We start from the raw sequence: 25,752 nt of genomic DNA on the forward strand, positions 1-25,752 counted from the left end.
TGAAAAGTGAGGGGGACGTGTCCCCCTGTCCCCCACCCGATTTACGCCCTTGTCTATAACGCCAACAAACAAATAGTTAATATTATCTAAATAATCATATATGTTTACCTATTGAATTTGTCATATCCCAAGTTTACAAACTTTGTAAAAATTTAAAAATCAGGAAAACTAAACACAAAACACCTTCAAACCCCGGGCTTCAAACTTAAACACCCATCAGCCCACCACTACAATACACGTCTGCACACAGTAGGCTTCAATGTTTTCCTTTTCTAATCACCAAATTGTACCCTTAAATATTATTATAGGCCTATTCCCTTAAGAGAGAATTCACACTTTAAATAAATAATATTATTATAAAGCATAAAAAATAAGACATTAAAAGAGAGCATCAAGAAAACCACGCTACCTTCAGGCACTCAACGATATAAACAGTACGTTTCTATGACAACGTGTTTGATTACACAAATTGGCGGCATGGCCTCTTAAGGTCATCGTAACACAGGTGACTCTGAGACAGAAAACACACTCATTGTAAAAGTATTCTTTTTCTATAGAAACCCAGTGAAATAGATAGGCCCTTTCAAAAGATTCTGCGTAAGACCATTTTGTACGGGTCAAAAAACTTCTGGTCCACTGCGCCGTGAGATTGCGCAATTTATGCTTTGTAAAACCTTTGCAGCACTTGATCGTAGAAAATTATACAACTTGAAAATTTCCATTTCCTAAATATAGAAGAAGTAACTAAAATACTTTTGGAAATAAACATCTTAAGGCTGCTGAATTTCGAATTCAAGTGCTATTATCATGATTATACCACTCTAAACATTCCACCGTCTCAACTCTCAAGTAATTCTTAAACATAACAACATGTTCCTTGTTTTATTCATGAACATTTTACAGAGGGAATACATTCTTCGCGACAAAATTTTAGTAGTTCCAAGTTCTTGCTGTAGCCCCCTGATGAACCCCAAAATAGAAGTGCAAATTTATTTATACAACAAACTGGTTAGCAAACTGTATGGTTGCTATTACAACAAACTGGTTGCTTTCCAAACCACATTTATATATGCATTAACCAAATTCAAAGTTTAATACCCACTTAACAAAAATGCTTCCGGTCACTGTGATTACAGAATACAGTTTACTTACAATTTAAAGTCTTTGATTAGTAAATTGTGTTAATTGTTCTTGGGTCACTTCAAGTTGAATGTCAATCTAGTTTAATGTTTGACTGACGTACTGACGGACAGTAACAGAGTTAAGGGTCACTTTCAAGTCAATCAATGGGAGCCCTTCTTCTCCTGCGCTAATTTGTAACAAATTATTTAGCAGGTTGGCCTGTTACGGGTCATATTTATTTAAACGATTTTTCCAGAACAAAATGGAATGTAGCTAAACCATTGAATATTTTCCTGACTTATGTACTTTGTTACTTGTTTTCCGGCTTGTTTTACAAGCATAGCATGATAGCACCCTCCCCAGCTTGGTTGAAAGAAGTTGCCGAAGAAAATTTTGATTATTTTTCCTGCCCTCTGATTTGACACATCCTATTACAGTTGATTATTTTGCCAACCTTCATAATAATTTGTGATTGATGTAGGCCTACTACCATATACCATCAAATCATGATAATTTGAGATCATATTAAACCCGGTTAAAATGATTTTAAAAGGAAAAAAGACAACGTACTATATTAATTTTCAATAATTGTCCTTCAGGATTTTAAAATATACTATACCATGTATACTAGTAGCTATAATAGTATTATGTAACCTTAGTGGCACTTCCCTGCTTACCAGTTTGGAAGGCTAAAACAGAATGACAATATTTTGGCAGTTAAAAAAAGCTTCGCGAGAATAATAGTATCTTCATGACATACAGAACAATCCAATGTTCGCGCCATGACTCTTACTTTTTAACAATTAAAATTAATTTTAAATAAATTAGGAAAGGGAAGTTTGAAATTATCCCATACAAGTTTCCAACCCATGGCGGACATTCAAATTCATTCACCTTCATAATCATGTGAACTACTTCAGGTATTTACCAGTAACTAAATAAAAAATACCATTTATTACCCGCAAAGAAAAAGGCTGGGTTTGATTAAAACGCATTTTTATTTAAGTTCCGTGATTGTGTGAAAGAGAAAATACTTTCTCAGTACAAAGGAGCCTTACGTGAACTTACACAGAATAAACAAAATAAAATCTGCTTACCTTCGACAATGCGCCTTTGGCTGGTTGTCTTACTTGCAAGTAACTTTCTCTTTTCCGTGTACTGATCCTGTTCATTTTGGAAAACAATGGTCTTGGTCTTCTTCAGGTGGTTAATGTGTAATTTGTCAAATGTCTGCAAAAATATTATGGAATTCCGAAATCACAACATGGTAGCATCAAGATATACAGACAGGGCACTACGCACTACCACACACCAATGCACAGTGTCAAATACACAAACATTTCAACGTGCGCTTTCACCCACTCAATACCATGAATACGCATGACTGACTGTGGCGCATTGACTGCTGGGATGTCAATTATGCCTTCTTTGGAGCAATCCCAGAATTCCTGGTTATTCTAGTGGCAGAGCAGTTTGCTTTACGATCATGATATGAGGGCAGTATAAGAAAATAGCATTGCTGTGTCAGAGGGTAACAGACGGGTACACGGGTCGCGATTCCCCGACTCTTTAATTTTTCGGCTCTCTTTGCTCTCCGTAGTAGCTGTTACTAGTAATAAAATTCATAAAATTCAAGATTCATAATGAGCTATACTGTCATAATCATACCGGGTAATCATAATGCACTTATTTTTCTTCCTTGATTTTATATCATGTTCATCATGTTAATGATGTTTGTAGCCCGATATGTCCACCCGATGTCAATTCAAATAATTATAATCTGTAATGGTACGGTTTCGAGGGGTTTTCCCTTTTTGTGATAACAGATATGAATTGTCAACAAAATCGGTTAATATTATACAGGGGGCCTGTGTTTACAATTCCTAGCAATATGATCCAAAGCAAATGAAAATGAAGAACAAAGTCCAATATTTCATGCAATTCAAAGAAATTAAAGGATGCGTTAAATTTACCTCTCAGTTAATTGAGGTGATAGGGGGCCTACAGACAGAAGTTCAAGTTGGAATCTTTTTCTAGAGAATTAAGTTTTGGTAAGTGTACTTTCTGTATTTCTATTCTTTTTAATACCTACTCATATAATTTACTTTTTAAAATAATCAGGCGTATAATGACAGCAATAATATACTAAGTATTCATGACTGTTTTAGAAAAACAAATTGCATCAGCTTTGTTAGCTTTTGTTCGGGAAATTAGAAATGTTTTCTTGATGTATGTATAGGCCTATTTAAAAAAAAATAATAGGCCTTTCCCGACCCGTTTAGGCCTATCCACCGTTAGGACTGGTGGATAGGCCTAATAATTGAACTTGACAACGGGACATGACTGAATTATAATTTGAATTTCATAAAGTATTATGTTTTGTATCAGTGATGGCACCAAAAACATTTCCGGGTGGCGGGGGGGTGAATTTCAGGGGGCCCAAAAGTCATGTACATATGGAAAAGTAGTCTCTTTTGCTCAAATAAAAGGGGTCCCACAGTTAAGCAATGGGAGAAAATTGTCTTTTTTCACTTTCAACTTCAATTATTATAAAGGGAAAGTTTTTTATTTTCTGGCTCACTCTTAATTGTCTTATGTATATATTAAACTTTACTTTCCCCGATTTTCAAGGAAATCGGATGAAAGACCTTGTCGTACAGGAGCACTAAACACCGCGAGGTATTCCCAAACTCTCACTCGATTTACGGCGAAATACACTGACATGCACCCCGTGTCATTAAAGTAGCATGCTATAGAAAGCCCTCACTTGATAATAGTCAGTCCGATTGACTTGGCTCAAACGGTATTTCCTAGAAATACTTTGCCAGATTCTACTCTCTAAAAAGGAATCTGATTGGTTACAAAATGCCGTCGTACCGTAGGAAAAACCATACCCTCTTCCGTACAGCCCTGCTTAGTTTGTTGTGTGGTAATGTATGCATTGTGCATTGACCTCGAACGCTTCTGTACACACAGTGTGCACACACTGGAGTCGAGTATAATTTATTTAAAGAGACTTTCATAGGAAAACTTTTCCATATGTGGCTGCAAAAATGATAAAGTTCCGATTTGTTTAAATATTCATGGTGGACTAGGGGCAAGATGAAATAAATTAATCTTAGAGGAATTAAAAGTAAAACCTTTTCTTAACCAACAGAATCCGAAGCAAACTAAAGGACACCATGTCCGATTCAAACGCATGCGGTGCCTGCTGTGTCTGTTGTAAGTTAGTAGGCCTACAATAATTATTTTGACCACTTATAGTTACTGTAACATACTAACATCAGTATAGGCCTACTAATCTTACCATGTTGTAACATTTTGAAAAAAAAATGATGAAAAAAAATTGATGAAAAATTGCCTTTTTGATATTTTCAAAATGAATATATAATTCTACTTGTTTCATGACGTAAAATCGATAATATATTATGTAGAATACCTGTTGGAAATGTATCGATTTTACGTCATCAAATATTCATTGGAACTTTTAAGTTAAAAACATTGCTGGAAATAAAACGGGAATCCTATGGAATGCCACTGCAAACACAACTTTGTTAAAACACAAATTACTATACAAAAAAACCCTTATTTTTGATCAGATTGGCTTTCCATAGAATACGGTGTTACAGGGAATATTCTACATCCACTAAAAAGTCTGTACTGGGTCCTTTGTGCATTAACCATTGTGGAACAAACATTTATTTCTTGGGTTTATCCTTTCCTGTTTCTTTACAGTAATCATAGTCCTATTCTTTGGCGCCTTTATTGGGTTTCCAATTGGAAGCATTTATCTTGGTAAGATCAAGTTTGCTTCATTATTTTTATATCATTGCGAGTTATCGGTATCGATTCGAATGCTTATTGTTTTTTGCTTAATATTTGGTTGGTTAATGCCTGTCAATATTTCGTCAATTTCCACATTTTGACATTTGAAAATAACGACATATTGACACTGAGAATATATTTTGACAATAGCCTGTCACATGTAAAATTTACGAAATTTGGACAGCTTCGTTAGACGGTGAAAGTGAGAAATGATTTTTCGTCTCGCGAAACAGACACGAAATCGTAAACGGTAATTATGAAACTCCCATACTCATTCAAAACGGTACAAAAGCAAGTTGATCATGTTCGAATTCACTCGTGTGGTTGGTCACATTTGTCGTGACGGTGAAATTCTTCCAAGATTGTAGACTAGAAATACTCGTTATTTCGACAGTTGCAGTCTACATACAAATAAATACATTCGGCAGAATAAATTTCGCATTTAGTTCAATTCCACATGTTATTTTTAATTTTACATTAAAAAATAAAGATCTCATGTGGGATAATTTGAAAAATTCCGGTGGACCACCAAGATAATGATTAAATTGACCTCTCTTCAATTTTTTTTTTCACATAGGATCCGCATACGTCAATGACTGTCCAGTTGAACCTAATATCCCAGTCTTTCTGATCGTTCTTGGGATCATAACCCTACTCCTTGAAACATTATGGATATTACAGACGGTATGCACCAAGACTGATAACGAAGGGTGGAGTTTGTGTGCTACCATTAGCAGTTGGGTTCTTGGCTTGTTCTTCTTGGCGTGGATGATAACAGGTAATCAAATAGGGAGGTGACATAAGACAGATAAAAAGACTAGTTCGCGTCTAAAATTCTGACAACTAGACAGAAAATGCCGTACTGCGCAGGACGGCAACCAATCACGGCACGCCTTTGCCCTGACGTCAGACGCGATTTAGTCTTTTTATCTCTGTCTTCCATTATACCAGTGATAGTGGAAAGTTCCCTCTCCCCACCGGGCTCAAAATACCGGGACATAAATAAATCGGAACGAATGTACGATATTACAAACCCTCCGTGGTCTGTTAGGGGTGGTGCAATAATTATGTGTACCCCGGGGTGAATTATAGGGGGGCAAAGATTTTTGGCAGGCCAAAAGGGGGGGCAAGCATTTTTGGCAGGTCGAAAGGGGGGTCAAGCGATTTTGGCAGGTCGAAAGGGGGGGGCAAGCAATTTTTGGCACAGATATTTTGGGTACTGTTTCTATATTACGCCCTAAAAGGCGTAGGAAAACGTTACGAACACGTTCAAATATGCAAAATTTCCTGCTCGCTGCGCTCGCATTATATGTTAAGACAATTTAAGGTTTTAAGTTCGGGTTCCCCAAAATCTTGCATGTGTAAGGGGGGGCAAAGATTTTTGGCACGTCAAAGGGGGGGGCAAAGGTTTTTGGCACGTCGAAAGGGGGGGCAAAGGTTTTTGGCACGGCCAATTTGGCACGGCCAAAGGGGGCAAGCGATTTTTGGCAGACCATTTTGAGAATTCACCCCGGGGTACACATAATTATTGCACCACCCTTATATCCAAGTAACGTAATTTTCGTCAATTTTGGTACAAAATTGCCAGTTTTCGCACGATATCACATTATCAGATATCCATGAACTGACGTTTTAAAACAAGCTATAATACGTCCACATTACAACTTCTGTTATTTCCTCATACTTATCTTCACTTTTAACTATTTTAAATCTTGTTTATGTTTCGTTTTGTCAGGTACTGTGTGGTACAAAGCAGCCAACCCTACCCGTAACGGTAACCCTTGGAGTGAAGACTTCTGCCATTACACCCTGTATGCCTACTTCTGCTCTCAGGTTATTCTTTCGTACTTCCTCCTAGCTCTGATCCTCATCGGCACTGCTCTAAGCTGCTGCCTCTCTGGTAGTGATGATGATGACGTGGAATCGTACCCACCACCACCAAACACAGTCTCTGGTTCTATTCAACCACGTCATGGTGCCGGCGGTGGTCAGGTCACTGCTCATCATCGCGAGATGCACTCCAGATCGGTTGGATCGCTGAGTAGGGGACAACCCTTTATGTTCGTGTATGAAAGTTTTGAAGTCCTGATCCATGTTGAAAACTAGTTAAAACGCAATGTTATATAAATGCAGTGATTTATTATATTGAAAGGAAATAATAGAACACAAATAAAATGTTTAGTAGAGTAATGTGTTTAGAATAAAGGGGTTCTTTATGTGCTTTTATGATCCAAATGTGCTTTTTGCGGAAATTTTTAAGAGAATATTGAAATCCGGAAATGAGAGTATGCTTTCGTTTGACTTCAATCTGACTATACGTATCCAAAACGTTTTCAAAGTGCTCAGTGCCAGAAGTGGTTAAGTGCAATGACTGCCCTTTGAACATTTGGCAATATTCTACACATGGCAGCTATTGCACTTGCCTACTACTGGCACGGAGCAGTCGAAATGTTCCTTTCCTATACAAAACCGAACCAATAGTTCACGCGGGCCTGGATAACCAACCAAACCTGCCACCACCATTAAATGCGCAACTTATCACCTAGAAGCTTTCAATCATGCCCAGAATCGCCAAAGGAGGTCCACGCAGACCTTTTCTAACATGCTAACAGTTACATCACTGAATGTCGAAGGATTCTCTACCGACAAGCAAAATATCATCAGCGGATTGTGCAACAATCTCCACTGTTATGTCTTGTGCCTACAGGAAACCCATAGAGGAGCGACTAACCACCGTCCAACCATACCAGGTATGGTCCTTGCCGTTGAGAGACCACATCGTCAATACGGGAGTGCGATATTTGTGAAAGAAGGTATTGTGATTAAAGCCACAATGATGTCTGATGACAACAACATTGAAGTCCTCACCGTTGAGCTCAGTAATGTAACAATAACATCAGTCTACAAGCCACCAGCAGAAGACTTCAAGCTCCCTCTCTTCACTTCTAACACTGACATCAAGCCATGTATCTTCATCGGCGATTTCAACAGCCACAGCACTCAATGGGGTTACAAAGAAACCAACAACGATGGAGCTGCAGTTGAGGAATGGATAGACAAACACCAGAGGATGCAACCCTGATCTAGCTATTGTCACCAACAACATTTTTGACATGTGCAAGAAGATTGTACTGGATCCAGTTCCCCAAACACAACACCGGCCAATTGGTATCCACGTTAACACCGTAATCTCACCAAACAAAGTGCCTTTTCAGCGACGCTTCAATTACAAGAAAGTAGACTGGAACGGTTTCACAAAAGAGCTAGACCAGAAGGTGAAGAGGATTACTCCAACTCCAGACAACTATATATGACACCTTTGCCCAACTAGTTTCCAAGACTGCTCGTAGACATATACCAAATGGCTGCAGGGTGGAATACATACCAGGCCTTTCCCAGGAATGTGCAGAAGAATACCAAGAGTATGTAACCATGTTTGAAGCTGACCCCTTCGCCGAGGAAACAAGAGCAAAGGGTGATGGAATCCATCTCCCATGAGCGTAGTAAGACCTGGCATACCCTCATAGAGTCAACAGACATGACCCGTAACAGCAAGAAGGCATGGTCCATCATCCGCAAACTCCAAGGTGACCCTACAACAGCCCCACAGCAGCCCAAAGTCACACCCAACCAGGTTGCCCACCAACTGCTCCTGAATGGAAGAAGTGGCAAAAAAACATAAGAAGACCAAATTAGCCCGCAAGAAATACAGCGGAGATCCCGGCTTCACCAAGCCCTTTACTATGCAGGAGCTGGAAGCAGGAATCGCCAAACTCTAACCAGGGAAAACAATTGGCCTTGACAACATCGCAACTGAGCAGCTGAAGAACTTTGGTCCAGAGGCAAAGAAATTGCTCTTACAGCTCTACAACACCTGTCGTAGCAGCCACATACTCCCCAAGATCTGGAAGAAGTCTCATATCATCGGTCTGCTGAAGCCAGGCAAAGATCCATCCATCCCAAAGAGCTATCGACCCATATCGCTTTTCAGCGATACCTACAAGAACAAGCAGGTTTCCGTCCTGGCAAGTCAACAACAAGCCAAGTTCTCAACCTTACCCAGCACATTGAGGATGGATATGAGGAAGAATTGGTATCCGGAGTTGTTTTCGTCTACCTGTCAGCAGCCTACGATACCGTCAATCATAGATGTCTCCTCAGCAAAATCCTGGAGCTAACCAAAGATATCCACCTGACGGAGCTCATCGAATGCATGCTTGACAACAGGATGTTCTTTGTTCAGCTTGGAGACAAGAAGAGCCGGTGGCGAAGACTCAGGAACGGACTAACCCTACGACCTTGGCATCAGCGCACAACACACCGACTTCACTGTTGTGGAACAGAGACTCTCCAAAGCCCTGGATGAGCTCACGCCATGCTATGAGGAAACTGCCTCCTTGCCCACCCATCCAAGACACAGGTGTGTGCTTTCCACCTCCGCAACCGTGAAGCTAAACGTCAACTGAAGGTGACCTGGTCTGGAACCATACTAGAGCACTGAGAAACACCCGTTTATCTGGGAGTCACTCTCGACCGCACACTTTCATATCATACAAGACCCATTGAGGTTGTTTATTTAAGGGTAGACGAGGTATTATTGGTCGAAGCAAAAAAATCGATTTTCATTATCTAAATAAATATATTATTGAAAAATAACACTTTGATGTTTTGCAAAGGTTCTACAAATCATATCACTTTGAAAACTTGCTTGATTTATTGTTGTGAATGAGTTATGTACGTTTTACAAAAGTATTGATGAACAAATACATCCGGATTGGTAGAGTAAACTAGTAACCAAAGTTCGTTGTATCTGATCCAGATATGATGCACTTACTGTGTACGTTTCAGCAACCACTGTTGCCTTTGTCAACACTTGAGGAGGAGTGGCTGCATCTACTGACAACCGACGCTAGAGGGATTTCCAGTGTGATTTTTTGGGTTGCCAGTTGATTTTCCTTCTGCGGATTTTTATGGATCCCTGTTGTAGGAACTCATAAAAAATGTGAGAAAGCTGGTACTGCCCCTCGTCTCTGTTCATTTGTACGCCTCCTCTTTCTTATTTCCACAGCTTTTTTGATCCAGCGCTTTGATCAAGCTTCGCTTGGAAGCTGAGGTCATTGGCACAGAGCAAGATAGATACAAGCGCTGGATCAAAGATGTTGTGGAAATTGCGATTTTCTTTGTATTGCCTCATCTGTTTGGGCCAAAATTGAAAATGCACTGCAATAGGGCTTATTTCGAACGCTGTCAACTTCAATCTGTAATGATTTCGAGGGGGTTTCCCTTTATTGAAAAGCAGATATGAATAATGTCAACAAACATGTTTTTAAAATATCAGTCACCATGGTCCAAAACAAATGAAAATGTAGAACAAAGTCCAATATTTCGTGCATTTCAAAGATCGCGTTGATTTATATACCTCAAACAAAGTGACTAGTGGAGACGGAAGTTTGGGTTCCTTTTGGAAAATTAAAGTTTGGTAAGTACTTTTTTTACGATCGTTCGTATGTGGCCCTCATATCATGGAGTTGGCGAGCCCAAAAGTCTAGGCCAAAAGTATTGATAGGTGGTGGTCATGAGGGAGGAAATTTAGAAGGCCTTGAACAAGGCTACATTTTAACAGAAAGTCGTCTCACTGACCAAATAAACTGGCTGCTCCCACAAAATGGCAACTACGCGCGCGGAAATTCAGTAGGCATATTCGTGCTAAAATGGGTCAAAATGAGATTAATTTTGGTCTAAAACAGTCAAAAGGACAATGCAAATTGTCCCGGTATTTCGAGACAGGGAACTTTAGTGCGGTCGTCCCGACATGTCCGACTCGGACCAATTTTGGTTGCAGGCCCGGTAAAGTCACACAGCACTGATCAGAGGGACGAAAATGTGTGACTTGGCAGCCCACCCCTTGATCAGCAAATACGCAAACTTGACGGTGGCTTCTGCCAATGTCGATTTATTTTTCTCCACAAACTTCGACAGTGCGGGAGGGGAGGTGGAGGAGGCATTTATTGATATCATGCAGGAGTTGTGCCCTGATTGCCGAATGGAATACACTGTCCAAAAGCATGTATAAGCCCATCAGAGTCGAGTACCGATATTTCGGGTCCGGCAGTTTTAAACCTCTTACTTTTGCAACAGCTGAAATGCCCGCACAGATATTATTTTCCAAAATGCTGAAATGTTCGCCACTTTTGGCCGAAGAATATTTAAAAGCCTCTCAAAAGTGGTGATTGGATGGGTATAGTTGATGACAGTTACTAGCTGAAAACATTTTCTTTAAAGCGGACTCAGTGGGTGGCGAGGTCTAAAAGGGGGGGGCACTGAATGTCAAATACAATTTATAAACACGACATACCCCTTTTAGCATAGTGCACTTATGTCGACGGCAAATTCACCGTGATCTTTCCAGCCATAAACCCGCTTAGTGAAGATTAAACCGAGATATGCAGTACTAAACCATTATAGTAATCGATTGCCAACGCAAATTTATTACCACGTGATAATATTAATCCAATGAGCGATCGAATTGTCCGCTACGGTCGACTAATCCAATCGATAATGACGCTATTGACATGTACGGGCGGAGCTCCACTGACTGAGTTTTGGGGTATTTTTCGCTGGTTTGCTGTCATTTACTCATCAAGGCGGTCCATCGTTATTATAAGGACTATGTTAATGATTTAAAGATTGACATGTAGAGAATAAACCATACTTGATTAACAGAAAGTACTAAATTTGTACCTATTACGGTTTCGTGACACCCCTCTTTCAAATGCGACCAAGCCATGGCGGCCCGGTGAAGCAAAATGTGCATTGGAATAACACGGTACGGGGGTTTGGATATAGATGGTATATTTCTTTCTCATGCAAATGTATGGTTCCCCGTTGTTAAAGCTTGTTACGGGTTGAAAATTCAGATATTTTGAAAAGAATAACCCAGCAAACACAAAACGTTTTCGACATCATTCGCAAAAGGTTATAAAAGGTTGTCAGAAAACGTTTAAATGTCGGGTTGTATAAAGGGTACATTAATGGTATAAAACGTTTTCATAACATTAAATAACATTTGTTGGTAATTTACTGCACAGCAAACACAAATGTTTTACAGAAAACATTTAAATGTCGGGTTATATAGAGGGTATAAAAACGTTTTAATAACATTCCAAAAACATTTTTGAAAACTTGGTACAAATCATTCTAAACAGAATGTTATTTTGGGGTTGAAAAAATATTTTGCCAAAAATGTTTGCCCAAAATATTTACAATAACGTTTTTAAAATGTTTTCACGACCTTTATATAACCGACATTTAAACGTTATTAAAACGTTTTGTAAAAAACATTTTAAGAACATTTCTGTGTTTGCTGGGTGCAAATATTTTAACAGAATGTTATTCAAGTGTTGACAAAATATTTGGCCAAAAATGTTTGCAAAAATAGTTTACAATGACATTTCGAAAACATTTTAAAAATATTGTTGTAGTGTATTTTCATACAAAACGTTTTAAAACGATTTCATGACCTTTATATAACCCAACATTTTAATGTTATTAAAACGTTTTTACCTAAACCAAACCCCAGACTATAACGTATTTAAAACGTTTTAAAAACGTGTTTGTGTTTGCTGGGAAGTAATTGAAACATAGAGAAAGTACTAAAATCATAGCTGTTATACTTTTTCATATATGGCGCTGAACTAGTTCATCTCCTATATCTACAACAGCTTGCAACACAGCGCTACCAGCAGGGTTCAATTGCCTATTGTGAGTGCCCCCTATGTTGTGTGCATATTACATGTAGTTATCAATAACCGTTTGGCTCGTTGTCTTTTATAACTTTTTTTTTTATTGAAAAAGTTAGAAACGCTCCCTGCCTCGACTGACATGTAGGCCTAAATTAAACGGTCTAGCGCCGCCATTATACTGTTATCGCAATAGTTCATAGTTTCCTTCACAGCCGGTTTCTGTCGTTCCTAAACGTATTACATTATGTTTGTGATAACCAACGCACTGAAGAGTCTATTGTTCTATTGTGTCCGATTTGAGCGCTGACATATTGGAAAATGTTGCCAATCAATATTAATGAAGTCGTGCGATCGACACCTACAACTGTTCAATTGGGCGACTTTATAGGCGCTTTTATTCATACATTGGGCGTATCGAGCTGTATCGGTTGGTCCGCAATTATATTTAATATAGTATTATTAGTATTATAGGCCTACAACTTAGTATGATTTGCTTTGCTTTATTGATTGATTCAGAAATAGTATGGCTATATGCTTCTCGAATTATCAGCAAATATATCACATTTGAGGTCCAGGGTAGACTCCTATATACGCGATGCTCATGTAAAATACTATGGTAGGCCTATACATAATAAAACACGATGTGGACCGCGGCTAATGTCCTTAAAAATACTACAGTAGGAGTGATATCATAATTACTTCAAATCCTTATATGTAGACCTATTGGCAAACAATGTAGACAACTTACTTGTGTAGATTCTTATATCCGCCACACAGAGCGCACACTTTGCCCAGGGCTGTCAACTTTTTGGAATTGCTTGGCGTGAGACAGAGGCGTACCGGGATTTGCCGACTCCAATGTTCATTTTGTACCATTATTCACGGCGCTCGAGAATGTGAAAAGCAGGGGGGGGTGTAGTAGCAACAAATTATTCACGATGATGCGTGAGATTTTACTCATTTTCTAGCTTTTTGCGTGAGATTTACTACCTAGGCGTGAGATTATACTACCTTGGCGTGAGACCGTGAGAAAGTGACCCAATGCGTGAGACTCACGGCCAATGCGTGAGAGTTGACAGCCCTGCTTTGCCTATGCTGCTGAACTGTCCGTAGCGAAATGGTAGAGCAAAGCGTGTTCACTGAGTATAATCAAATGAGCGCCCAAACCAATTTGGGCGCTGCAATAGGTTTGTATTGTAGGTTAACCTCTGTTTTGTGTGCATGCGACAACTCACGCACACCCTTGGGATGGACTAGTACAAAAGGTACCTCTCGTTCGTATAGGCGCTTTTACGTGACTTTCGTTTCATCACTTATTGACAGTAGCCTGCCTATTATAGCGTTAATACGCTGGTCAGATCAGTTACCGATTTAATGGCGGAAGCCCTTTGTCTCGAACAAAAGGTACTTCTCGATGAATAGCGTGTCGGGAACTCCAATTGGCACAAAGGAACAATAAGCGTTACATAATCTATTTCCTCTCCTTAGTCCTATATAAACCGGGGATATAAACTCCTTGGTGATAACCACATGCAGTCTGGGCTTGAGACTAATTAGTTCATATTTCAAGGCGCAAGCACAATGGTTTCAAAGTTTGAATATTTTTTCTTGTTTATTTATGAACACAGTAAGATTTAAAAAACCAAAAAAAACCTGTGTTGACATGATTAATCGATTGGGACATTCACCCCCTATAGAGTTCAAAATTGGAAATCCTCCGTTTGAGGGGCTCAATTGGGTCAATCCGTGAGTGATTTTTTCATTCAATTGATTGGATTTCCAAACTTTTCCCAGTAACATTGGCAACTATAGAATTCCAGTTGTTTTCATGGTTTTCAAAAAGCAAACTTGGAAATCCAGATATTTCTTTTATTAAAAAGTTACTTATTGTGTGCACTTATTTTCTGGAATATCCCATTATTTGATTAATGTTCTACAAGAATTGCCTTTAAAAAGCAGATGTGGTATCCATTAGGCCTATTCGGGGAGTGGTGACAAACCCCGAACCGTACCACGACGATGGATGTATGTATCAATATTAATATTAGGATAAAAACATGATAATAACGTGCAAAACAGCTGTATACGACCACAGAATAACCGGTTGAATAAGTATAGCTCACTCGGTAATCTTCTCTTTCGCTTAACTATTTTTAAACCTTTTCCCATTTCGACAGGAACGGTTTGGTACAAAACAGCCAGCCAGCTAGCCCAACACGTAACAATAACCCCGAGAGTGATGACTTCTGCCAATACAAACTGTATAAACATTTCTGCTCTCAGGTCATCCTCTCCTACATTTTCTTAGCCATGATCCTCATCGGTACAACTCTCAGCTGTTGTCTCTCTGGCAGTGGTAGTGATAATGATGTGGAATCGCACCCACCACCACCAAGCTCAATATCTCAACCACGCCATGATGGTGACCAAGTTACTGCTCGTAATCGCGAGATGCACCCGAGATCTGTAGTTTTATCTGTTGGATTGCTGAGGAGAGCACAACTATTGTTGTTCTTGTTTGAGTGTAGGCCTACTGAAATATTGTACCAGGCTGAAACTGATTTAGAAAGCAACGTTCAAAGGTTGCAGTGATGATTGCATTCGCGTTTTAAACAAAGGCGGTTCTCGAACTCGAACCCTTCAGCTTGAATCGACTTTCGCAGTTCGTAACAGCCAATGAGGTCATTGGACTATAGCAAGAAGGTAGTGGGACACAATTCACACAACCTTGTGAATACCCGCAAAATTATCACAGTGACGAGTGTTCTGATCTCCCTCGGCCAAGAGAACTGACGACTTTACCGGGAGAAATACATGCGGAGTGCGTAAATGTGCATGTGCAATATGCTTTATAGGCCAACGACCCCTGCATGATGTACCGATGGGCACATTCCATGATTTTCGGAGGGGGACCGCTCCTCCCACTGACTACGCTACTGAGTATTATGGAAGGCTCAATGTCCAGTAATTCGAAAATCCAAGCTTTTCGCCGACAAACCAAGTTTTTCAATTAAAAATTCAAGTTTTTCAGTTTGAAAAACTTGGTTTTCGGTCTGAAGTTAAGTTTTTCAATCGATAGGCCTAATCGGGTTTTTTTTAATTGGAAATCTCAAGTTTTACGAATCTGTATCGATAAACACATTGCAAGTTTTTCGATATAAGACCAAGTTTTTTAATCAAATTTATCAATTTCCAGTAGGCCTAGGCCTAATTCGAATTGAAAAACTTAGTCGGTGAACATTTTGGATTTTCGCCGAAAAAACACTGATTTTCAATTGAAAAACTAAGTTTATCGGTGAAAAGCTTTGATTTTCCATTGAAAAACTAAGTTCATGATGTTTAGGCCTATCACGCGAAAAACATGGATTTTCGATCAAAAATCTTTTATTTTCGAATTATTGGACCTTGAGTCTTCCATAGACTCCGTAACATGTTTGAGTGTCGCTTGATGGTGCAATATTTTGAGTCGGTATCTTAACTTCTATTCCCAAATCAGGTAGAATAAGCTAGAATATGAGCTTTCTTTCATTTGGAAAAATAAAATGTTTATGACCAAATCAGTTGAATAAAATGATTGCAGGCCTGCTGCACAAGCTACCGGTATTAAATGTAGGCCTATTGTATTCATGATCCGCATTCACGTCACCATAGTTTTAGGCCTAGGCTATTTCATTTACCATGATACCAAACTATTTTTAGGGCCTATTTTACCTGTGTCTATTTTACCCGAGTCCAAAGTCGGGCGTTACAAGGTAAAATGATTTTGTTGTACTGTCATGTATAAAATATATATCAGACTATAGGCATATGCCTATGTGATGTTTCGGCAAGTTTCCCGGTTGTTTTGCCGTTTCGGGTCCCTACTTTTTTGTCAAATTTTGAGAATAGCAATCATTGAAGTACATTTTACTTTATTCCGTAATAAGTTATTTAAAAAATGGAATAAAGCAAAATGATGTATATTAAATATACTCAATATACTCAGGCCGGCCCGGCCGCCTGTGAAAAAATTGCACCCGGGGCCATACCTAAACTGCCGCCAATATCTTTTTTAAAGACAGTTCTTGTTTGATCTACCTGCATGTGTTTTGTTGTTTGTTGTTGACATTTTACGAGCGGCTGTACAGCGCGCAGTGCATGTAAACTTGAAAGGTGTGATAGCAAAATTCCTTAAAATAGTTTATCCGTGACGTGTTCATCGACTAAATTCACTTGTAAAGTCAAGAGAAATAATGTGGTAACAAAAATTAATGGTTACAGATCGAAGCTGAGAACGGTAACGAAGCTTGTGAACTTCAATCAAGGGCACGTAGGTAAGCTTAAAAAAAGTAGATCAGGTATCCTTAAAAAGTAGCATGGCAAAGCTTGCATGCTTGTGTCATACCTGTTTAAACGTATACGTATACGTATACATGTACTAGTTGAGTTATAGTTCTGGTTGCAGTACGTTACTGAATTAACTCAACATGATCATTAGCATGATTAGTGCCGTACTATTACGCTGACTTTCGTATTCGGCGAGGAGGACGATTTCGACCTCCTGGTTTGTTTACAAACAGGTAGACAAAAAATCGTTCCGCTTGTCCAAACACTCAAGTATCAGAAGGATGGTCCACAATAGCGCGATTCACGTAACCTGAATAGGGATTAAAAAGCTGTCACGTAGAACCATGTGCTTCTATTGTCCAATTTGCCATCAAGATTTCATATGGAAACAGTTCAGACCCAGTACACGATCATGTCAGAAATTAATATTTTGTTCTGGGTCTGATTATTCGGACTACATGATCATTAGGGCTGGGTCGTAACTTTTTTTTGGCTCTTAACCAATCGGGCTTGTAGTCTAAAAAGTTATACGCCTGACAGAAATTTTACAAGCCTGTTAATGTTAAAATACAAATTTACATTAACAATATACATATATAAATACGAAAAAGAAGATAGACAATAGCTATGGTCAATGTCATGATGGTAGCCAGGAACAATAATTCTAGTAAGTTTTAAACTTTTAATATTTTTTATAATAATATATATACATAGGCCTACCGTAGACTTTATGTGAGCTGTTAAACGGGGGATACTACACCCCTCGATAAATTTGTGTCTATTTTTGCATTTTTCTCAAAAACTAATAACACAGTGGTAACAAAAGTTATGGCAAGGAATCTAATTACCGTATTGGTCCGAGTATAGTCCCACCCGTTTTTGGGGGGTGGGATTATACTCGAATTTCAACAAAAAAAATAAAAAAAATACTCGAACGTGGGACTATACTCGGACGAATACGGTACTACACTGGAATTTCAGTGACCCAAGACAAGCGGAACATTATTTATGATAAGAAAGACAGGGGAGATTGGGGTTAGTTGGAACGTGGGGTAAGTTGAAACATTGTATTTTTTTCTGACACAAAAAATTAATTTGGTAAAATACTGGCACCTAGTAATAGGTATTAGTAAGGGTCATCCACCAAATTAGCAACAGCACTGATGCCCCACCAGTGTTGGCTTGGGAAAGGAATATCTGTTTTTGACTTGCTGACTAATTTTATACCCCTCGAAAAGATGCGTTATCTCCATGTTGTTTGAAGATTCAGGGGATTATTTTTTGAGTATCATAAGCACTAGTAGTAAGTCCCAGAATAATGTTAAATAAAAGTTTTATTGTATTTCTTATTTTGTGTAATGAACTTTGAAATGGAAAAATAGGCATCGGGTTAGTTGAAACTTTTGAGGTGGGGTTAGTTGACACGTGAAAATCGCATAGAAAAATATGGTTAAAAATTTGACTTTTTAAAAATTTGTAACATGTTTTCCATTTCTTCAATATTGCTTTAATATGGTTAAAAAGCAATAATACAAGCAAAAAGTGCACACAGAAAGTACATTTTATAATATTTTAGGCTTCTCATCTTTTGGTCCATGGTGACACTCGTCACCTTGTGTCCAAAGTATTGACCCGCACTCCCACATATTTATTTATTCATTTTTTCACACTGATTGTATGTTAAAGGGTGCCTTCAAGGGAAGTATAACCCTAACAACACAATAATAATTATTTTGAAATTTTTACAAGCCGTGTTTCAACTAACCCCACCCTATGTTTCAACTTACCCCAAACACTTTTTTTCAAGTTTTCAAATTGGATTATATGAATAATCATAAGCAGGTCCAATAAAGTTTAAGGCTGTATTTGTAGCATGTATGTATATGTTTATACTGATATGGTTAGTGTTTCTTGAAAGTAATCGGTTTGCGTTAAAAAGACGATTTTGTGAAAAATGTTTCAACTAACCCCAATCTCCCCTACGGTACCGCATGAATGTACCTCATTTCCGATCATATATACTGAACGAGTTGTCTTGAAACACTGAAATTCCAGTGTAGTAATTGGATTCCTTGCCCCAATAATATACATTTATAACTTTTGTTACCAGTTTGTTATTACTTTTTGAGTAAAATACAAAAATAGTCACAAATTTACCACAGGGTTGTAGTATCCCCTTAACCATTTTAGCCAGGCATTTTAGATCTGAGCCCTGCTTGAGACTTGTTCTTTATTAACAGTGGCATAGATTTCTGTTTATGAGTGGATTATGTGGACATTAATTATTAGGAGGAGTGGGGTTGGAAAAAACTTGTTGTCTTCTTTTTTAAAGTTTTAAAATAGTGAATCCAGCACCTTGGCGACAGAATAAGTTTATGGTTCAAATGCGCGCAAAGCACAAACATTTTTGCCATATTATTTTAAGCTAAAATTATGAAGGAAGGTGCCCAAAATGGTGCAAAGTAGAACAAATTTGTGTGAAGAGCACATAAAATTGGCTTTAGGCTACAATTGTCAAATAGAGTGACATCGAAAATGAGCATCGAAATGGCGTGTGTGTAAAAGTCCAGACCTGACATTGATGTCGTTATTGGGATGTTGAGTTTCAGTACCGGTACCGGTACATGTAATGTGCATTGATATCTGCTGTACAAATGAAGAAACTTGGGAAGTTGTAAACATAGCATCAATAATGTAATACCGTACTTAGTCTTTATCCAACTTACCTCAGTCATGATGTAGACCAGGCCTTCTCAACTGGCGGCGCGTGCGCCACCTGTGGCGCTTGGAGTCAGTCGAAGTGGCGCACCAAGTGGCGCAGGGTCATTTAAATAATTTTTTTCACATAAATCTTGAACAAAAAAGGGGTGAAAATACCCAATCTTGGCCTTTAGTCCATGAGCTTTCGGCGGGCGCTGCCCCCCTGGACCCTCGATAAAGCACCACTACACCTTAACCATTAACCGCTATACATACACGCTACGTCGCAAGGTCCTCCCTTGATATGTTGGCACTTCAGGATCACTCAAATTTTCCAGTTGGCACTTCAAATAAACTAGTTGAGAAGGCCTGATGTAGACCTTCCCAACATTTATACTCTGGCATCATAGAAACCATGGGCTGTCTTTTGGAATTTGCAGGAGAGCATTGTAACATAGCTTTTCTGGAGCCTTCAAGGAGAGCTGTTTTGCATTCGGCCCATTTCACGGTTAGGCGCCACTTTTGGTGAAAAAAACTTGAAATTTTCAAAATGGATTAAATTTCATTTAATTGGGGTTTTCTTTTCCACATAAGACCAGATTTTCATAAAAATATCATTTCCCAGCTTAAATCTCTCTACTTCTTGAAGAAAATTATAATTTATTATCTCATGTTATGTAATTTTTAACAAATTTGATAAATATTGAGTAGTGAATATTTATACTTTTACTGTCCAATACATATATAATAGATATTTAAAATAAACAAGTATGTCATAGGCTCTCTTCTGACCAAATTTGGGCAAATTTTGTTGTGTAATGACAAATTTATGGCCACTTACATGTAATTTTTGTGGTAAGAAAGGGAAATTGACATGAAAAGGTTTACTCAACAATTTTAATAATCAATGAATGACTCTGATATTTCACAGCTTTGATGGTCATAATATGGGTAATGTTCACAAATAATATCAGCCAGTTTGAAAGCACAGGTCAAATTCAAGATTCTTATGTTTGTGCAATTTTGGATGTGACAGATGTCAATGTGAACGGAAACCACACATTGTAAAGCAGAGTATGTTTCAGAAAATAATGATTCAAAGAGTTTTCACACACTCAGTAAATTAAATGGGATATATTGAAACATATTAACCTGTGTTAGTGTTCATTTTAAAACATTGTTTACAATTTATAGAGGTGGATGTGACATTTTTAATTGTGAACAGAATATTTCATTATTATAAACAGTTTGCTTGTCAAAATATAAGCTTTAAAGCACTTCTAACACATATATTTTGATAGATTCTATTGAATTGAGCAATGCTAAAATGTTTTTCCTGACCCTTTATATTTTTGCCAAGCAAAATGTTTATAATACTGAAATATTCCGTTCACAATTGAAAATGTCACATCCGCTTCTGTAAATTGTATACAAAACTGTCCCCTAAAAGACAACAACAAAGCCATGAAATAATCATATGTGACATGTATGAAATAATAAACCTATTTTAGAAAGTCAAATATCATGTTGTTTAAGTATTTTGGCCTAAAAACTACTAATTTTGAGGATGTGACATGTGAACGGAAATTGAAGCTTTTTGAATCTCCTGTCACAATTAAAGAAGGCATGCTGAATTAAAAACTTATTGTGCCTTTTGATCCCCACAAACCTGTAATGAAATAACTTCAAACTGGCATCCTAGTCCCATTCCTGTCTTAGTTCTTTGAAGAAACTATTTTGGATGTGACAGGTACCATGGATGTGACACATGTGAACGGAAACTTTGAAATGACATCTGCAAGCTAAGTTGATGAAGGAGTTTTCATTAAATGGTGTCATTAGATAGCTCATAGCAGGAGATTTTTAAAAATCAAGGAGAACAAATTCTGCCACTTATTTGTTAATAAATTATACTATTTGGAAAATTAATCGGATGTGACAAAATTGTGAACGGAATTTGTTGGCAAAAATTCAAAATATTGCTGTATCTACTTATTAAGAGCAACAAGTGTAATTTGTTCAACAAATAGTAACAAGACTCTGAACTTTACTAAAACACACTAGTTTGCCATTCATGTAAAGTATTAGTCGATCTATTCCACATTGAATAAGGTACATAGATGTGAACGGAAAATGTCACATCCAAATTCAGAGATTTAAATGGTTCTCATGCTAGTTTAACTGACAACTACTACTTTGTTCATGTATGGCTGTATAGTGCAACTTGTTCATTACATAAAAACAACAAAAGCAGCTGGTAGGCTCAACATAGTTAAAAGTGGCAGCATTGGAAAATAAATGTCTGTTTTTAGGTTGTTAGTAAAATGTGGTTTTTGACCACTTCTGACCCCTGTGCACCCTGAAAGATAAAAGCAGAAAGGCCGATTAAGCTAGTGGAGGTAGGCTATACAGAGACAATGAAAAATCACCAACAGTCAATTCTGTAACCCCATTATTTTTTACACACCAGGCCAGATACGTTGAAAATCAAAAAGTGGCGCCTAACCGTGAAATGGGCCATTCACAATAGAATGTAAGGAGAGAACATTGGTCAACTAAGTAGAGCTAAAAATCACCCTCCTATCAGATTTAAGGAGAGCAGTAGAGAGTGATTGCTCTTGCTTGCTCTCCTCAAAAGGCATGAGAGCAGTTTAACTGGCCCAGTTCCCTCCGATCGCAACATCCAATTTGTGGGCACGAGCTTTGAGCGTGTCAGCGTGAAACCTAGTTTTCAATTATATTGTTCAGGTCCAATCTGCAAAGGCTGGAACGGATGGGGATAAGTAATACATTGATGCCAAATTTCCTACTTGCTATACAGGGGCGATTCTAAGACCATTTTAAAGTAACTTGTAAATTGGTTTCCCAAAAATTTGGCTTGTACAAAGGGGGAAGGGGCGAGGATATTTTGGGAGGCTGAGGCCAAGGCTGTCAACTTTTGGAATTGCTTGGCGTGAAACACTGTTGAACAGAGGGGTACTGGGATGGAATTATTATTTGCCGACTACAATGTTCATTTTGACCCATTATTATTTGAGGCACGGAAAACCACTGAAAAGTGGGGGAGGTGTAGGGACAACAAATAATTTTTCCGATGCATGTTACTAATTTGAAAGCTTTATGTGTGAGATTTACTACTTACATGTACGTGTGAGATTATTCTACCTTGGAGTGAGACCGTGAGAAAGTGACCCAATGCATGCATGAGACTCATGCCCAATGCGTGAGAGTCTGCAGCCCTGGCGGAGGCTGTGAGGGGGAAGTAAGTTTTGGCAGGCTGTAAGTGAGACGGGAGGATTGTTTTGGCAGGACATTTTAAAATTTGCCCCCGCCCCCTCATACATAATTATTGCATGTCAGCTCATACATGTATGCCTGTTTCCCTGTAAAATGAAGAGCCAGCGATTGCGCTAATTAAAATAAGTTGTTTTTATGGTCATGGATAAGGCTTGTAATACTCATAGTCATACAGCTGTGTCAAACATTGTTGGTAAGGGACATACAAAAAAATCTGTCTAGGAAAAAACCAAAAGTGCCAATATTGTTACCATGGCAAATGGTTCTAATGTGACCTCTCATTAAAAAACATCCATGCTTTTTGTAAGTTTGGAATGTTATCAAGAACTAAATCACACAGAGGTTCGTCAATTCATGTAACCTCTTGGTTACCTGCTTAATAGCAATGTTGAAGTATGGTAAACCAGAAAATTCTTTTTGGTTAGGTGATGGCCGGATGGATTTTAATTTTTTTAAAGGCTAAAATAACCCTAAAATATCAAAGCTTCAAAATTTTGCACAAATTTGATGAATTTTTGGCAAACATATTTTGAAAGTGTTCTGAATTTTTGCTTAATGTTCAGTCAAAATAATCACATTTTGGCCCCCAAACAGGTATTTTTATGTGATTTTAGCAAAATGTAAAACAAAACAAAACTAATGTTTACTTCTTCATCTATCACATTATTATATTTTATGCATGGAAAACCAGTGGCGTAACCAGTGGGGTGGCGAGAGCTGCCCTCGGACACAAAAAAAACTGGGAAGAAGAGCAAAAAATTGGGAAGGGGGGAAAGAAGAGAAAAAGAGGGAAGAAAAAAGGGGAAGGAGAAGAGAAAAAAGGGAAGAAGAGAAAGGGAAAGAAGAAAAGAAAAAAGAGGGGAAAAGGGGAAGGAGAAGAGAAAAGGAAGGAGAAGAGAAAGGGAAAGAAAGAGGAATTTGAAATTTGTACTCTGAAACACTGATTTTTAGCTTCTAATATATGCCAAAAACCAGGAGCTTCAGGGGCTCCGCCCCTTGAAAGCCCCGCTGGGCTTTGCCCCTGACCCCACTCGTTTAACGCTCCATGCAAGCCGCTCGCGACTTTTGGTCAAGAATTGGGAAATTTTTCAATCTTGCCCCCCCGGAAGGTCAGGTCTGGTTACGCCCCTGTGGAAAACCAATGTATTTTATAATATGTGTTATAATAATGGAAACCTTCCCAGCTGGCCCTTGGGCCAGCTGATTATTTGCTCTTTTGTCTACCCCTGAAAAAAGTAGTTATGTTGAGTTTATTTTAATAGTTTAGTTAAATAAATTTTAGTTTAGTTTAGTTTAGTTTAGTTTAGTTTAGTTGACTCTTGTTAATTTATAGAATATCTTACAAGTAGCTTAAACTTCATTTGTGTGCTTTTTCATCATCATACATAATTATATTGATAGTAATTGATTCCATTTGCCGTTTTCATTTGCATGATCCACCTTCACCTAATGCATCCACTCACGCAGTCTGATGTGTTCGTAGAAAGTTGAACTGAAGTAGTTTCGTATTCGTAGTTTAACCTGCGTGTTATCATGGGTGGTGCTGCATCAAAAAAGGGATCCGCATCAGGTAAGACCATGCAGCACTTCAAAGGATGGGGTGGTGGTATTGGCCAGCAGGTTACCATGCACATAATACAAATGTGGGAGTATTGGTGAAAGGGGGAACAGCCACCTGTATCAAAATCACACATTTGACTGGAACTAAGTCCTGGAAAGATTTCCCAAATTGGCTTTATATAATTTGGTTCACCTCAAGTTTGGTAGTGACGTACCTGCATATTTCGCTCGCCGCAGTATCAAATCACATGCGTAAACTTTAACGCACTGAGTGTACACGCCCGCGTTCAGGTTCGTCTTGTCGGCACAATTGCGGCACAATCGTGCAAAGCATTGACGTCATTACCAAACTTGAGGTGAACCAAATTATAGTGTGGAAATCTGAGTCAAAATGGCATGAAAACCATGAAAATGGTATGGAAAATTTACATGTGGTGTAAAGAGAAAGGTAGATATAATTTGGTTTTTCTGTAGGGCACTATTTTTACCATTTCAGCACATCGTCTTGTACTAGCATGGTAACCCAGCCAAGATTCATCACCCCCTCTTCAGGGCATATAACTTTATAAAATTAATTTTGTCTTTACTGTGAATAAAGATACGCAAATTTTGTGCAATCATTTTGAGCATGGGAGAGGAAAGAATACAAGTATTTTGACGAGCTGCAAGATTACACAATCATAATGGGTGGGTGCGGCTCAACAGATGCTGTGACAGCAAATGCCCAAACTGAAGATGCAATCACAGCTGAGACGAAACTTGGTGATCGTGAAGGCCCTGATGCAGATAAGCATGGTAAGAAGAAAGAATTGAAACTAAGAAAGGAGGAAGGAAGGAAGGAGTGAAATTATAAAGAAGAAAGAAAGGATATAGAGAGAAAGAAAAAGGCCAGAAAAAAACATGTTCCACAAGAAGATCATTTTACAATTCAAATTGTGACCACTGGGGAGGGCACTTTACATGTACACAAGTGACCATCCAGGTACATGTATGCTCCACTGGAAAGACCCATGTTTTTGGACCGTGCAGCTCTGAAAGGCCTTTGAATTTTATCAAAACAGAATGCTGAAAGACCCCTGATCTTGAGAATTTTAGCTCTGAAAGACCTCTAAATTACTCATTTCTCATGTTCTTTCCAGGCGATATTTAACCAGAAAGCCAAGAAAGGGGAGCAGCGTGA

At 38.4% G+C, this 25,752-nt stretch overlaps 2 protein-coding genes across 2 annotated transcripts in view; one reads left to right on the top strand and one right to left on the bottom strand.

The window, feature by feature from the left end:
* LOC140136006 (uncharacterized) overlaps positions 1-2,502 on the bottom strand; it is a 28,993-nt gene extending 26,491 nt beyond the window's left edge. Inside the window, exon 1 of the mRNA XM_072157715.1 lies at positions 2,220-2,502. Within this exon, the coding sequence (XP_072013816.1) occupies positions 2,220-2,294 (75 nt within the window). The 5' untranslated portion in view covers positions 2,295-2,502. The remainder of the gene's footprint in view (positions 1-2,219) is intronic.
* Positions 2,503-24,440: 21,938 nt separating this feature from the next.
* Positions 24,441-25,752, top strand: part of LOC140136007 (apoptosis-inducing factor 3-like) — a 32,744-nt gene continuing 31,432 nt past the window's right edge. Inside the window, exon 1 of the mRNA XM_072157716.1 lies at positions 24,441-24,582. Within this exon, the coding sequence (XP_072013817.1) occupies positions 24,546-24,582 (37 nt within the window). The 5' untranslated portion in view covers positions 24,441-24,545. The remainder of the gene's footprint in view (positions 24,583-25,752) is intronic.

This window comes from Amphiura filiformis, chromosome 16 (genome assembly GCF_039555335.1).
Source record: "Amphiura filiformis chromosome 16, Afil_fr2py, whole genome shotgun sequence".
In the NCBI taxonomy this organism is placed as follows: domain Eukaryota; kingdom Metazoa; phylum Echinodermata; class Ophiuroidea; order Amphilepidida; family Amphiuridae; genus Amphiura; species Amphiura filiformis.